This window comes from Leuciscus leuciscus (assembly GCF_965113295.1).
Source record: "Leuciscus leuciscus genome assembly, chromosome: 25".
In the NCBI taxonomy this organism is placed as follows: Eukaryota; Metazoa; Chordata; class Actinopteri; order Cypriniformes; family Leuciscidae; genus Leuciscus; species Leuciscus leuciscus.
Window position 1 is genome coordinate 24,363,235 of NC_138724.1, and position 15,134 is coordinate 24,378,368.

The 15,134-nt window shown below is 35.6% G+C and overlaps 1 protein-coding gene across 1 annotated transcript in view; it reads right to left on the minus strand.

Moving 5' to 3' along the window:
* The window catches only part of muc5.1 (mucin 5.1, oligomeric mucus/gel-forming), a 29,829-nt gene extending 16,909 nt beyond the window's left edge, over positions 1-12,920 (minus strand). Inside the window, exons 1-26 of the mRNA XM_082158966.1 lie at positions 12,773-12,920; positions 12,621-12,683; positions 12,239-12,271; positions 9,698-9,962; positions 9,218-9,332; positions 9,036-9,123; positions 8,661-8,740; positions 8,294-8,504; positions 7,846-7,971; positions 7,319-7,436; positions 7,096-7,234; positions 6,810-6,917; positions 6,595-6,667; positions 6,382-6,516; positions 6,127-6,285; positions 5,872-5,966; positions 5,646-5,775; positions 5,305-5,557; positions 5,003-5,043; positions 4,788-4,885; positions 4,383-4,534; positions 4,021-4,159; positions 2,928-3,035; positions 2,651-2,830; positions 2,320-2,559; positions 1,722-1,878 (exon numbers count right to left, since the gene is read on the minus strand). Coding sequence (XP_082015092.1) covers positions 1,722-1,878; positions 2,320-2,559; positions 2,651-2,830; positions 2,928-3,035; positions 4,021-4,159; positions 4,383-4,534; positions 4,788-4,885; positions 5,003-5,043; positions 5,305-5,557; positions 5,646-5,775; positions 5,872-5,966; positions 6,127-6,285; positions 6,382-6,516; positions 6,595-6,667; positions 6,810-6,917; positions 7,096-7,234; positions 7,319-7,436; positions 7,846-7,971; positions 8,294-8,504; positions 8,661-8,740; positions 9,036-9,123; positions 9,218-9,332; positions 9,698-9,962; positions 12,239-12,271; positions 12,621-12,683; positions 12,773-12,836 — 3,370 coding nt within the window. The 5' untranslated portion in view covers positions 12,837-12,920. The remainder of the gene's footprint in view (positions 1-1,721; positions 1,879-2,319; positions 2,560-2,650; positions 2,831-2,927; positions 3,036-4,020; positions 4,160-4,382; positions 4,535-4,787; positions 4,886-5,002; positions 5,044-5,304; positions 5,558-5,645; positions 5,776-5,871; positions 5,967-6,126; positions 6,286-6,381; positions 6,517-6,594; positions 6,668-6,809; positions 6,918-7,095; positions 7,235-7,318; positions 7,437-7,845; positions 7,972-8,293; positions 8,505-8,660; positions 8,741-9,035; positions 9,124-9,217; positions 9,333-9,697; positions 9,963-12,238; positions 12,272-12,620; positions 12,684-12,772) is intronic.
* Positions 12,921-15,134: the final 2,214 nt, after the last annotated feature.

Below are 15,134 nucleotides of genomic sequence, written 5' to 3' on the forward strand. Positions count from 1 at the left end.
ATAAAATGTTAACACAATAGTACATATTTGACCATTATTTTTTTGACATTATAGGGAAAGTTGAGCTTCCCTTGCAGTCTTAAAGAAATCCCCACTGATATATATATATATATTAGGGGTGTGACGAGATCTCGTGTTACGAGATCTCGCGAGATTAAAACGCGACGAGATTTCTCGTCGAGGTGAAACTTTGTCTCGTGAGTTGTTGTGATGTCAGTGATGGAGCGTGAGGGTGAAATTAGTATTGAAGATGCCCCTGCCACTTTTAAATCATTTGTGTGCCGGGCCAATCACACACACACTCCGCGCACACACACACATGCGCTCACTTGCGCACGCACGCTCTCGCTCGCACTCAACCCGTCGTGGAGGACCGTTAAAATTAAACATGCTAGTCTTTCTGTCGTGATGTCCTGAAGCATCGCAGACGCGTAGGTTATCGCCCACTATGACACACTATACGAAATGAAACGATCGAATCTTGCGTCCCGACGCCCGTTGTCCGAATCTCCACGCAACGGATCGTGCCAAAATCGTGCTAAAATGTAATCTGAACCAGGCAGGTAATAAACATTTGACCTATCACGCAAAGAACCTATTAAAGCACTAAGACACGGGAACAGTATAGCTAACATTCTCATATCACAAGTCATATCGACATGATGACGACATCGCAATATTAAACATGTTATCGCACATCGCAGCTTTTCCTCATATCGTGCAGCCCTGCCCAAAGGTCTCAACTGCTGCCAGAAATCGTCGACATGCTTAAATTCTTGAAAAAGAACATGACCATAATCTTAGACTGTTCTGTGTAGTTCATTTATCTCTTTTTCATGCTTGAAGAAAAAATGTGTTTCTGTTTGAACTTGTAGTTTTGAGAGAGCAGTACTTTGATTATGGATACACACTTACTGTTTGCATTTAAAGTGTTATTTCAGTTATTTATATAAATACTGTTTTATTTTTTCATGTTCGATTTGTGGAAAGGAGTTAGATTTCTCATGTGAAATCGTACAGGGGAGAAGCCAGACGGTAGAGTTTATAGCAAAACATTTTGCAGTGTTTGCATGTCCTTTACTGCATAGAATTCTTTAAAATAGAAGTACAAGTTCATTACAAGTTGATTTCAAAATGCACCTAAATTGTTTTGCATTTTGTGATTTTCAGTTGAATAAAAGACTATTTTCCATTAATATTTTGGAATATTTGGAAATCCATCATTGAGGATTTCTTAAAAATTTTGTAAAAATCTCGTTTTGTCTCGTTCTCGTGAACCCAATCTCGTGTCTCGTCTCGTGGAGTAAGCGTCTCGTCACACCCCTAATATATATATATATATATATATATATATATATATATATATATATATATATATATATATATATATATATATATGTATGTGTGTGTGTGTGTATGTTACTATATATATTTCTATTGTGTCTTGTTTCCAATAAAGTAATATATTAGTCAACATATGGAAAAACATTTTTTAATTATTAATTGTATTTAAATGCAGTGATATAAGCCTTAGTAAGACCATTGAGTCATTTTCTAGAAAAGCACTAATACAAAAATAACAACATTAATTTATAGTGGATGACATGACGTGTTTGTGATAATAAAATAACTTGGAGTACAATAAATGCATTCTTCCCCAAGTACATTGGCTGCAGTGTATGTTTATAGGCAAAATAAATGTTAGAAATATTTAAACTTACGGCAAAAATGTGGCCTCCTCCATGCTACACAAACTCCTTTTTTACGGCATTCAGCAGCATAAGCTGCCACTGTAGTACAGAGACAATCACAGTCACCTCCGCTGTCACATGCACAGGTGTCCCTTACACAGGCATCATAGTATGGGCCAGAGTCCACCTAGAGACAGGAAAGTCAGACACACAGAACCTCACGGGTTACCATGATACAGTAGCTACAGTACACCAGGGTATTACACCAGTACACCAGTTCAATTAGGGTATTTAAGTAGCTTTTATAAATATGCCTTAGAAAAAAACATTACTGATGTGCATTGTGAGAAACAATGGCACTGACATATTTTAAGATATGCCAGTGCAAGTTAAAACAGCTCAAACATGCATTTTAGTGTAGAACTAGGCTTAAGCCTTGTCTGTGAAACAAGGGATAGATGTATTAAATTAAGTTGTAAAGTACTAAGCAACACACATTAAATACATTTCAGTGATGATTGAGCATTTCTAGGCATCACATAGCTTAGAAAGTCATGGGTAAAAACGTAGAATTTTAAGAACACAAACAAGGCTTGATTTTGTCCGCAACTTGTTAATTGTTACTTACAGGCGCATGGCAGTCTTTAAAGACAGGGCTCATAATGATTCCACATTGTTTTTCAGCCCAGGAACGCCGGTTGGGATTTGCGTCACAAGGATGCTTCACGTTTTCCACATCTGGGCAGTCGGTTTTCACCTTCCAGCTATTCCCAAATTTCTCTGGATCCGTCACCTCTGCTCCATCGGGCTTCATAAAGTCATTGTTCGCATTGCCATCAAAGTTTCCACACAGTCCACACACCTTGCCCTGTCATAGAGATCATGTGGATGTTTAGTTGAGTAATTGAACAAAGGGTAGAAGGTTCTTGTGTACGAGTGTACCTTTAAGGAATGCATACCTTTAATTTTGGATGGAGTTGGATCATCACGCTCGTTTTAGTGTCCCAGATCAAATTCAAAAGATCTTCGACTTCTATGACAACATATAGGACCGCAGAATGGATTTTATATCTGTAATCTGTGCCATTGCCTTTAACAACTTTCACTCCACCCTCCTCAGTTAAAATCATCTCGTATCTCTGTGGGATTTGAATAGTTAGTGACACAATACATATTGCATTTTAGGATGCTTTACTAATAAACCTGTGCTGACTCTGAGCTATGAAAGAACCTCACCCCAAAGAACAGATTGATGTTCTTGGAGCAAATAGTGTTGGCTGTGGCGCAGGGGATGTTCTCTGTGACCAGGCGGAAGGAGGGATAGAAGTTCGTACTGCAATAATCCTAGAGGGGTTACACACATAATAAAAGTAGAATAAAGTTCCAGATTATAATGCCTCATATAATTAACCCTCATATGCAGTTCATCTGTCTAATTTATATAAAAAGTTGTGTTTTCCATCAGGGCTGGGTTGAAAATATTGATTTCGCGGTTTTAATCAATTCTCATTCTTATTCACAAGAATCGATCCAAGAGTCTACGCGGTTTTCAGTTGATGTGTGAACAAAACTTCACAAACCAACAAATTGCAATAAGTTTTGTTACTTTTGATTTGAGACAAAGTCTCATATTTATTAAAACAATGAATTCCGTTCTATTGCTCTTTAATGTGCTATGATAGATCGCTGATCAAGCAAAGCATCAGTGCGGAGCGCACGTGAACCAGCCACCTCTTCCTCTACTTCTGTTATAGCTTGAAATAAATATGAATTAACATCAGAAGGTATGTTGAAACATATGTTGTTTTTATGTAATCGCTCAGTCAGTGTTTTTACCTCCGAAAAATGTCAATGCAACAGAGGGTGTAAACAATGTCACGTAACGTAACATTTACCTCAGGAAAGCCATTAACTGACCATAGCTCGATAATTAGCTAGAAAAATGGACACTAAGAGCATTTTGCTAGATATATGCAGGATATTTATTTACATATATTTTTTCTTAACCTATTCTTCAATATTTGAATAAATCCGTCATGAAAACTTAAAAACAATAAACGTAGAACGGAGTATATAAAAAAATTAGTATTTTGTTATTGTTAAAAATGCCTTAATTTAAATGTTTGTATACAAACCACTTTAATATTACATTAATGTACCAACTGCATGGGTTCCTTTGAGATAGAATTATAAAATTTGTCAATACCCAGCCCTTTTTTTCATATGATTCTTTCATATTATTCGTAGTGCTTTTGCAGACATAATAGTATTTGTTAGTTATCTATAAATAGATTTATTTATTTATTTCCATTGGCACAGTCAAACATACTTGGGCTAAGGTGTGTTCACAGTCTCCATGGAAGGAATATTTCCTGCCATCAAAAGTCTTGAAATGACCTTCACCGTAGATGGTACAGGTGCCGTAGCATGCCTTTTTTGTACAAATCCACATCCCGTCTATGCATGTGCTGAAATATAGAGAACAATTCACAAATAAATACTGATAGAATGATAGCTTTTTTTATAGATTACTCTCTACTTTTAGTTAACAGTAAACACACTGGATCATGCTATGTGACATCTACACTTGTAGATGTGTGGCCAAACATTTGACTGGTACTGTAGATGTAAAATGATAAAACAAGCATGGCACTATGATAACATAGGTTATAACAGTTGCGATTGGCTCACCAGGTGTTACAGTCCTGCTGAACTTGCTCTCCAGGTGAATAGTTGACTCCATCGTGGGTACATGTACATTTTTCCCTCTCCACACACCCACCTTTGCCATCACCCAGAAGGCCGTCTGGACACATACACCCTGATACACACCCTGTGCTCACCTATTGACAAGACAAATTTGTTAAACCAACTTTTCCCTGCAAACTTCTAATGTATTTGCCATTTCATATTATCTACATCAGGGTTTTGCACCATTTAGAAATGGCGTGAGAATGCCTGCATTTGAATTGAAAATAAGCAAACTGGATTTTTTTGAAAGTTCATTTAAATATCAAAACTGCTGTGACTTTTCATTTCATTAATCCTCTTTTTCATGTATTCCATCCATCCATCCATCCATCCATCCCAACTCACGCAGTTATTTGGGTCTTGTTTCTCACATGTCCTTTGACACTCTGTTCCTTTTTCTCCAGAATATGAGCATTTGAAGAATGTCATCGGAGCCACACAGTCTAAAAACACAACAAGCACATATATGAGATGCAAAAAATTAGCCCACATCATACGAGTGATGCCTCAAGTTTGAATTTAGAAGGTAGTATATTGTGGAAGTACTAGTTTTAGCTCACCTGTTTGACTGGAGCACTGCAATATGCCACGGTTACAGGTGCTGTATTTGACAAAACAGTGCAAAAATTACTAAAAATCCACCATCAAGAGTTAATAATGCAGGTCAATATTGTTATATGGGTGTATGCCTTTGGGACATGCGACATCTAAAATCATTTTAAACTGCATTTTGCAGCAATTATTTTGCTTCTAATGTAAAAAAATATATATTTTTCATTTGGCAGTGCAGGGCTGTTGAGTGAAAATGGTAAAGAAAAAAGTTAATGGATACATAATGCATATGTTAAACTGCTATTTATACCATTTAGAACCATCTTTGTAGTACACTGCTGATGGCTTTATGGCTTGGTTCTCATTGTAACAAGGACACTGGTCAGCATGTACACATCTGCCTTCTTCATTGAGGTATGTTTCCGCAGAACAGACACAGCCGTCTACAGGTGTGAAGGACCCTTGGCAGGTGTTATCATGTCCACTGAGAGATCGGCAGGTGCTTTCACAGCTGGTCACTCCGTAAGAGTACTTCATGTTTCCTGGACACTCCGAAATCATGTCTATATAGCAAGAGACAAACAGAGGCTAATTTGAAACAGAGTACACATATAAATATTTGTTTGAATGTGTACTTTATAAAGTTCTCACCACAGGGTTCTGAATCCATCCAGCCCTTTAGAATGACTCCTTTGGCAGCACATGCGTGGGCATAGTTGGACACGGCCGCACACATACACTTCTTAATATCTGCACACTTGCAGGTGTCATAGACGCACCACTGCAGAGAAAAAAACAGATTGAATGCATGCATTAAGGAACACAATTGCACAGTAAATTTCAGAAGAGAAGAGTTTTTGTATGTACAAAGACTTACTTGGTAGTACATCTCAGGATCTATTTCTGAGTGACATACGGAAAAGGTCCCATTTGGGTTTGTGAGACGGGAACACCAGTCTTTCGCAAGTTTCTCTACGAGAACAAAAACAGGAGATTTGCTTGTTTACTTTGTTTAGCATGGCAGAAATGAAAATGTTGTGATTTTTTTTCCTACTATGTCAAGAAAATAATGAAATCATCACTGTAACATGAATATTGTGAGCGTGTTGTTCTTATTTAATGCAGTAAGCACCTGTGTCTATATTCAGGCTGCAGGGGTTGTCAAATGTGATTTCAAGATCTGGACAACCGTTTTTCCAAAAGTTAACAAAGGTGGTTGGTGTGCCCTCTATCATGCCTGATCCAGTTTTAAAGTCGTCTGTTTGGACGTCGTTATAGTTTCCACACAGACCTGAGAGGAACATGGTCAAAAGTAGGTCATTAGAAATCTATTTCCTACAAATAAAAAATTACTTTTTCAGAAAGCAGTATTTTTTTCCCAACTTACCACTCATTTTCCCTTTCTCTTCAGTGCTGGCTACAATATACAACTGCATGACTGGAGCCAACTGGATCTCTAGACGAAGACTCTTCATATCAGCAATAATGAAGGAGGAAGAGGGCTGGAAGATGCTCACAGGACCTGGGACAAAAAAAATGAGTTATTTTTATATATAATGATGACAAAATAAAAAGTTCCCATATATTTGTAAAAACCCACCTATGGTAGCAGGAAGCACATGTGGGCTTATTTTATTCACTGCAACAGTTCCAGTGGAGGAAAAACTAATCTGCTTTATTAGTAGAACATCAAGAAAGATATATTATTATTATTATTATTATTATTAAGACTGTATTATTATTGCTCATAGTAGTCAGTATTATTATTAGCAAGAATTAATAAATTATCTATAATTATTTAAACCCAGTACTTACAGTGGTCCCCGAGATGACAAGGGTCACTGAATTTAGACATGTGTCTGTTCGGGTCGGATCACACCTTGCCAGATTTCCCACGACAGCAATATCACTGTCATTAGAGTGCTGAAATAAAAAAGGACTGTAAGTACCTCCAAATTATATATGTTGATTCAATATAAATTATAATTCACCCGCTTTCCTGATTTATAAATAAACCATGTGAATAAAAGTACAAGTGAAGACTTTCATTGATCTCGCCCTGACAGAAAATATCTGTGGATCATCTGATATCCTGACAGACCTTAGTGAGGATGTAGTCACAGTTCCCACTGAAGGTGAAGCTCTTTCCATCATAAGTGGTGACGTGAGACCCTCCCACAACAGAGCAGATTCCGGGACATTCCAGGTTTGTACAGGTCCAGTGTCCCGCGGCACACACACTGACACAGAATGCTTCAGTGTTAGCATGAGGAAATGTATGAAGGAATTTAAATGTGACTAAAATATTTCAATTCAAATTTTACCATTTTTTACAAGTTTGTTGGTAAGAGTTTCCTGGTTTATATACTGTGCCATCGTGATCACATGGACACTGGTTCACAGGAACACAGCCACTCTGTCCAATGTCGTCTTCCACGGTGCCTTTTACATAAAGAAAGCCAGACAATTGCGTAAATGTGTTTTCTAGGGCATCAGATATATTTTTTGAGAGCTGATGAGTTCATTTAGAGTCTGTACATGCTGGCATTCATTGATTATACACTACCATTCTAAAGCCCAGGGTCAGTAAGAAAAATAAATGTATACTTTTATTCAGCAAGGATGGATTAAATTAATATAAAATGACAGTTAAGACATTTATAATGTTACCATATATTTATATTTCAAATAAATGCTGTGCTTTTGAACTTTATTAATCAAAGAATCCTGAAAAAAAGTAATTGTAACACTATTTCACAATATTACTGTTTTATTGTATTTTTAATATAAAAAATGCAGCCTTGGTGAGGATAAGAGACTATAAACCTTGTCTCCTATTATAAATTGTTACCTTCAGGGCAGAAACAGCCGTCCACACAGTGTTCTTTACACATTAGACTTGCGTTTGGATCTTTGCAGGTGTTCTTGCACGGACTTCCACACTCCAGGTATTGCATGTTTAGAGGACATGACTTTGCTGATCCACAGAAGAACATATGAAAACATAACACAATTGTTCCTCTAGATAATTGTATAACATTTGTTATAAGAAACAGAGAATTTTTTCTGTATTTACTTAAAGCTAACACATCAATGCAGAAAATATAATGTTTCTAGCGTACTTTTTTATTTGTTTTGTGTGTGTTATTTTAGGCAGTATTAGATATTATTATATAATATATTGGGGGTTTCTTCTTGAAAAGCTTTTATTTATTTGTGAGAAAATAAATGTGTTTCATTCTTGGGTGAACTCATTCTCTCCATCATAACTAATTTCATCTTCCAGAAATGATACTCACGACAGAGCTGCTCTGTCCTCCATGTTCCTGGTTTTCCTCCAGCATGTGTGCACTGTCGTGAAATCTCCGTGAGTGTGTTGCAGAGACAGTCGTGATTGCCGTAACATTGACACAGGTCGTTCACACAGGCTTCTTCAAATGATCCCATGTCCATCACATTGTAACAGTCGCTAAACCCTGGACTGCTGAGATACTGCTGGCAAACGCTTGTCTAGGTGGAAAAAATATATAATTTAAGAGGATTGTCTCATTGCAACCAATGTTTCAATCAGTAAATGGTTGAATTTAATATGAAATTTCCCATTGTTTTATTTTAAGAGGGCACCCAAAATTTGAACAAGAGAACAACATTGATTTTGTCTCATACCTGGTTGCATTGATCAGTGGGTTGAAGTGGAACTTCCTCACAGGTTTCAGCCGATATGGACACCTTCCATGAGGGTGAACCTGAGAAGGATTCAGATGAACAAGTTACACTAAACCTATCTTTAAGTCAGTGGTTCTCAACCAGGGGGCCTCAACACACTTCCAAGGAGGCTTCAAGATGACCCTTGTAAGCCTTTAGGAAGGTAAAGTTGGACCCACTCTTTTTCCATTTGTAAATAATAATAATTATAATTATCTCACTGTTTGTATGGGAGTTTTTAGAGATTCAGTATGTGTCTATTGGTCACTTAACTTGCTGTATTTAACTCTTTATATGAAAATCTAGGCAATAATGAATTCAAGACATCAGGTTTACCGAGAACAGAGATATCATCGGCCTTGTTGCCATTGAAGTCTCCACAGAGTCCACAGGTCTGACCTTGATACTTCTCAGGAAGTTCAATCTGGGGAACATCATATAACAACAACTCTAATATCAGAAGTCTGAGATCAAGCTTCAAGATAAAATGATGTGTGCACAGAGATGTTGAATCATACCGATAGAGAGTTGTCTTCCTCCCAGAAAACAGTCACTCCATGTTTGCTTGAGATCTTGACACTTGTTGAACTTCCCTCGATTTTAATTCCATTATTATAGGTCGGAATAGACACCCTGTCAAAGCAAAAAAAAAAAGAAAAAAAGTCAACATTACTAATTTTTTTAAAATATTTGAGTCTAAAATTTCATAAACTTAAAATAAATTTAGTTGAAATACTGGTTAAGATAAATATTTTATAAGAGAATATATATTGAATTAGGTTTTTTGTCCTAACCCCACTTTTTGATTATTTGATTCATTAAAGCATAAACCTCACAAAATGTAGTTACATTTATGCTTAAAATAAGACATTTATTTACAGATATTCTTAATATCTAGCACAAAAAGATCAATTATGAATTATTTATTTCAATAAATAAAAATACTGAAATACCAGATGAAAAATGCTCATATTAAGAAAATGTATGTGTGAACTCACATTTCTTCTCCCATAGTGATGTCGCCATTAGTGAGTTTGATGACTGTCCCTTCCAGCTTTATTGTGACTGTGCTAAAAGTGATTGAGTTGTTCACAATCTCTCTTTGCATTTGGATGTTAAAGTCAGAAGCTGTGGTGTCACACATCACCGCCAGAACGTAGTTGCACGTGTCTGGCACTTGAAAGAAATGACCATCAAATGTCTTGAAGTGGAAATTTCCCCATGTACTGCAGATGGTGGACTGATGATCAGGATTCGGTTCAGCTGAATCAAGAGAGAAAACGTATAAATGTGTGATTTGTACTAAATACTTCTCTTGAATACACAATTGAAGGTGAAGTGCATAATTGCTATGCCATTAGTGGCACCAAACAAAATTTGGTTGTGCTAATATTGCTAAAACATACTAAGCAATGTTTTGATTGCACCACCTACTTTTTGAGGGAATAAGTCAATGGATCACTTATAGTTGTCTCTCAAAAAATATTTTAGTCTCCTAATGTGTAAAATGTTGTATAGGCCTACACTAATACTAACATTTTAAAAGAGTCATAACATGAGAAATCAAATTTGCCTTGATCTTTTGACATATAAGAAGTCTTTGTATCATTAAAACATCCTGCAAGTTTTATAGCTTAAAACTTTCTCCTCATCCTGTGATATGCATACATTTGCATACTTTCATTGCAAGACATTGACGAATAGTTATATAACATCGCACCATAGGCCCTGCCCACTGGCCTACACTGTATGTGAGTGTCGCGTCATGTCGAAAGCAAACAGAACCCATTATAATCACAGACGCTGTCTACACTGGATACAGTTTACAGATTTGCGCTCAGTTTCAAATGGAAGAGTGAAAGAACGTTCGCTTTGACGTGTCCAGTTTAAACAACTTGTTTGCGTCTCTATATAAGTGGATGGTTTATCTTAATGGCATCCCGGATCATGTTGGAGGATTATATGTTTGTTCAGAGCATTTTTATTTTATTTTTACGAGGCACTGTGTAATGGAGAGTTCACAAAGAAACTTTTGTTAAAAGATGAAGCAGCTAAACTGTACTGGATCTGATTGTAGCTGCATCACAAACTGTAAGTAAATGATTTAATAATGCTTTGTCTGTAAATGACGGTTAAATGGGATTGGATAATGTTTTAATAACACATACTCATGCGCAATAGCAAGTGGGTTAGCCAATCATATTAGTGGCCGTTTACTGACACGCCTTAAAAGAGCCGCCCCTTAAAAACTGAACATTTCTGACAGAGAGTCAAAATGAGGGTTGAGAATAATTGTTTTTCCGCATGTATACATAGGTGGATTAAACATATGGGCAATTGGGCAAGTGCCCAGGGCCACCACGCAAATATTTTTTTCTCTTTTAAAACAAGCGGTTCATGCTTAAACGTATTTCTAGCCTATAGGCTATATATACCCTTTCATGAGAACGTTCTAAATTCCCTGAATGTTTTGTTTCAAGTTTATTATTTTCATTATTTTATAAGTTTTTTTTTGTGGACGCGCGATCTACCGCCAGATTCGAACTACTGCGTGAGCACGCGCGTTTCATTTCAATGAACATATTACATTAACATTTTTTTCATTAACTTTCAATAGAAATGAAACTGCCTCGCAACGTTCATGTAGGCTATGTGTGAATCCACTACAGAGCATCAGCCTTGTACTTTCACGTTGTACTGCAAAAAAGTTGCAGAAAGAGGCAGAGTGTAAACGAGTGAGTTTTTTTATTTTATTTCAGTTCAAAACCATATAGCTATACAGATGTTATTGCCAGACCAGTCTAAAACCTTGGCATGTTTGCATTTCATTTTTAAATTTTCTAGATGTTGTTCAGTTTTTTTAAAATAATATTTTGCAGCAATAATATTTGCAATAACATTTTGCAGCATTGTTCACCTGGTTACTCTAGGTGTCAGTGCCGAAAGTTGGGTTGACGTCAGAACCCAACGTCAGATTGACGTTATATTTTGGTTGGAAAAGAAGAACCCAAAGTCAGACTGACGTCAACATCCGACGTTGGACAGACGTTGGATTTTGGTTGGAAAAGAAGAACCCAACATCAGACTGATGTCAACATCCGACGTTGGACAGACAGTGGATTTTGGTTGGAAAAGAAGAACCCAACATCAGACTGATGTCAACATCCGATGTTGGACAGACGTTGGATTTTGGTTGGAAATTAAAGTTGGGTTGACATCAGAACCCAACATCATATTGATGTCATACAGACAGATTTTAGTTGGAAATGAAAGTTGTAATAATAATAATAATAATAATAATAATAGTAATAATAATAATAATAATAATAATAACTGAATGTATTATTATGGGCACTCTAGGTGTCAGTGCTAAGGGGCACCAAAGAGTCTTAATCTGCCACTATATATTTTTTTTTTTTTTGAATTTTTTTTTGGTACATTATAAGTTAACCTCAAGGAATATATATATATATATATATATATATTTTAAATTATTAAAAAGAAAGAAAGAAAGAAAGAAAGAAAGAGTAACATCATACCGGTAGTGATCAGCACACTTGTCGTGGGGAATGCTTAAAACAGAAAAAGACAGACATGTTGTCATTTTTTGTCACATACTTGAAAAATTACACTCACAATATTCTACAATCACTCTTTCTACAATACTCTTTGCAAATATAATAAAAATAAAAAAAACTTAGCTGAATGGTAATGATTTGGCTGTTTGAATTGCATAGTTCAATAAATCAATCGAAACTTGAACATGTTTTTTGTGTCATAAGTGTAATATGTATGTCCATTTAGACATACAGTACATAAAGCACCAGTTCTATTTGGTATCTGTTAAATAAGTGTGTTATTTTATAGTTTCTTTATGAATCAATAATTAGTACATCTTATACAGTATAATGCCATATTCACCTGCTGTTGTTGGATAAATAAAGTCCATAGAATCTGCCATTGCTCCATAATCACTCATAAAGTCTTTAAACAAAGAAAGACAGATAGTCATATTGTGTAGCTAATATTGTGAGCGTTTCTTGCAGTAACTGATCATTTTTTATTTTTCTAACCTGCTTGTACGGACTGCAGCCCCACCAGTAGAACGACCCATTTCAGCATCCACATCTGGGACATCCTCACAGTCCCTGTGGAGACATCCATCCTCAAGAGCTAAAGTGTGCTGTCTGTCAGCACGAGCTCTTTTATACTAGCTTTTAGTTTACTTTGGGACCACCTATCCTGTGATCAGAAGGTGGATCCTAGGCTTATGCATTATTATGGCATGTTATCTTTCAATTGAATAAGAATAGCTGTGTTTGAGAATAAACATTGTTTATGTAAACCCTGGTGGCAAAAAACACTTTCTGTCACTCACAACATAGTGTTTATCTCTGTTATTATCTCAAATTAAACAAGGATGTGATGGTTGGTTTGATTTTAACTTGGGGGCTTGACAATTTGTAGAGACGCACTGTAAAATGCACGCCCTAAATGTTTACCTTGCATTTACATTTAAGGCATTTGAGAGACCCTTGTGCTTAGCCTATGCCCTATGTTATATAGTTATCTGCTGGAAAAAGTTTTTTGAAAGTTTTAAAAAGATAATCAAGCAATCAATTTATATTTTTTCATGTTTATATTTTTTATTTAAAATCAAGTGGCTTCAATCTCTTCATTTTGACATTGCTTCAAAAATAACTATCATAATACAATACATCGAATTTTGTTTATCTTGTATGTGTTACTTAACCTATAAAACTAACTTGCAAGATTCATATTATTAATAGTTGTCTTTCTGGATGGTTTGTCATTAAATCCTCTGTAAACACAGCAGGTGTTGTGGCTCCAAGCAAAGAGCTTTAAGTCCCATTCACACACGATAACTAGGCCTATAACTATAAAGTTTTAATAAACCTTCTAATTTTATTAGAACTGGGATGTCCACACCACAACTATAATGGTAATGACGCAGAGGAATGATATTTCGTTGGAATCACTTTTTTCAGCTAATGGGTGATAAAAACCAACAATGACATTCAGTCAGAATCCCCCGTTTTTAATGAGCTCATAGCATTTAAAGTGGCAGACAACAAAACTGCAGCGTGCGCATATAATAAACAAATGTTAATATGCGTCGGTGTGATGTTTCGCCACTGAATAAAAAATAAAAAATAAAATAGTCAATTGTGAGTTTACATCTCGCAATTCTGACTTTTTTTCTCCGAATTGCGTGATATAAACTCACAATTCTGACTTTTTTCTCAGAATTGTGTGATATAAACTCACAATTCTGACTTTTTTCTCAGAATTGTGTGATATAAACTCACAATTTTGACTTTTTTCTCAGAATTGGGAGATGTAAACTCGCAATTGCGAGTTATAAACTCACAATTGTGAGAAAATGTTTTGAATTGTAAGAAAAAAGTCAGAATTGCAAGATATAAATTTCCAATTGCAAGTTTATTTCCCGCAACTCTGAAATTATAACTAGCAATTGTGAGTTTATACCTCACAATTGAAAGAAAAAAAGTCAAAATTTTCTTAGTTTTTTTTTATTCCGTGGCTTGTTTCCGCCACGGAATAAAAGATATTTGCAACTTTTTTTATCTTACAATTCTGACTTTTTTTTACTCACAATTGGGAGTTTAATTCTCGCAATTCTGAGGAAAAAAAGTAAAAAAAATCACGGAATTCTGACTTTATACCTCGCAATCATGAGTTTATATCTTGCAATTGCGAGAAAAAAAGTCAGAATTGCGAGCTGTCGATTTTTCTTTTTTTAAATCTGGGGCGGAAACAAACTTCCATAGTTGTGGTGTGTGTGCGCTTATCTTTTTATTGCGTATTTAGGATGGGCACCGGAAAAAAAATTTTTTTGAGGAGGCACTGAATCAACAAAAGTCGGAATTTTTTTTTATGACAATTAAGATTCTTGAGATGGACCCTTCACAGACTGTGATGATGCATTTCCACATTTATTAATCTACATTTATAACACTTTATAATACTTTGTGTTTTATTACCTTAGCATGAAATTACAGAAAAATGGTTAACTCTGCTTAATGTTTCAAAAAATTATGGCAAATTAATTACATGGCAAATCTTTCTCTCTGACCAACGTAATCAATCTCTCAATATTTTTTTCCCCCTCTTTTGTAAATTCATAAATGCTATAGTATAGGCTATTGTTGTAGTTTCCATTCACCACTATAGGTTAAATGAGTTTACCCAACTATGACTTCTGCTTCTAAAAACCCTGGAAATGTAAAAAAGCATATTTTTTTTAGCTTTTCTTGTTGTTATCGTACTTGATGTTAAAATTTGATGTGTTCACAAATCGCTGTCTTTGATTCATTCAAAATATAAGCTAGGCTACAATATAAGCCATAAATACAAAAACGTTTATAAGCTAGCCCAAACATTTATATGACC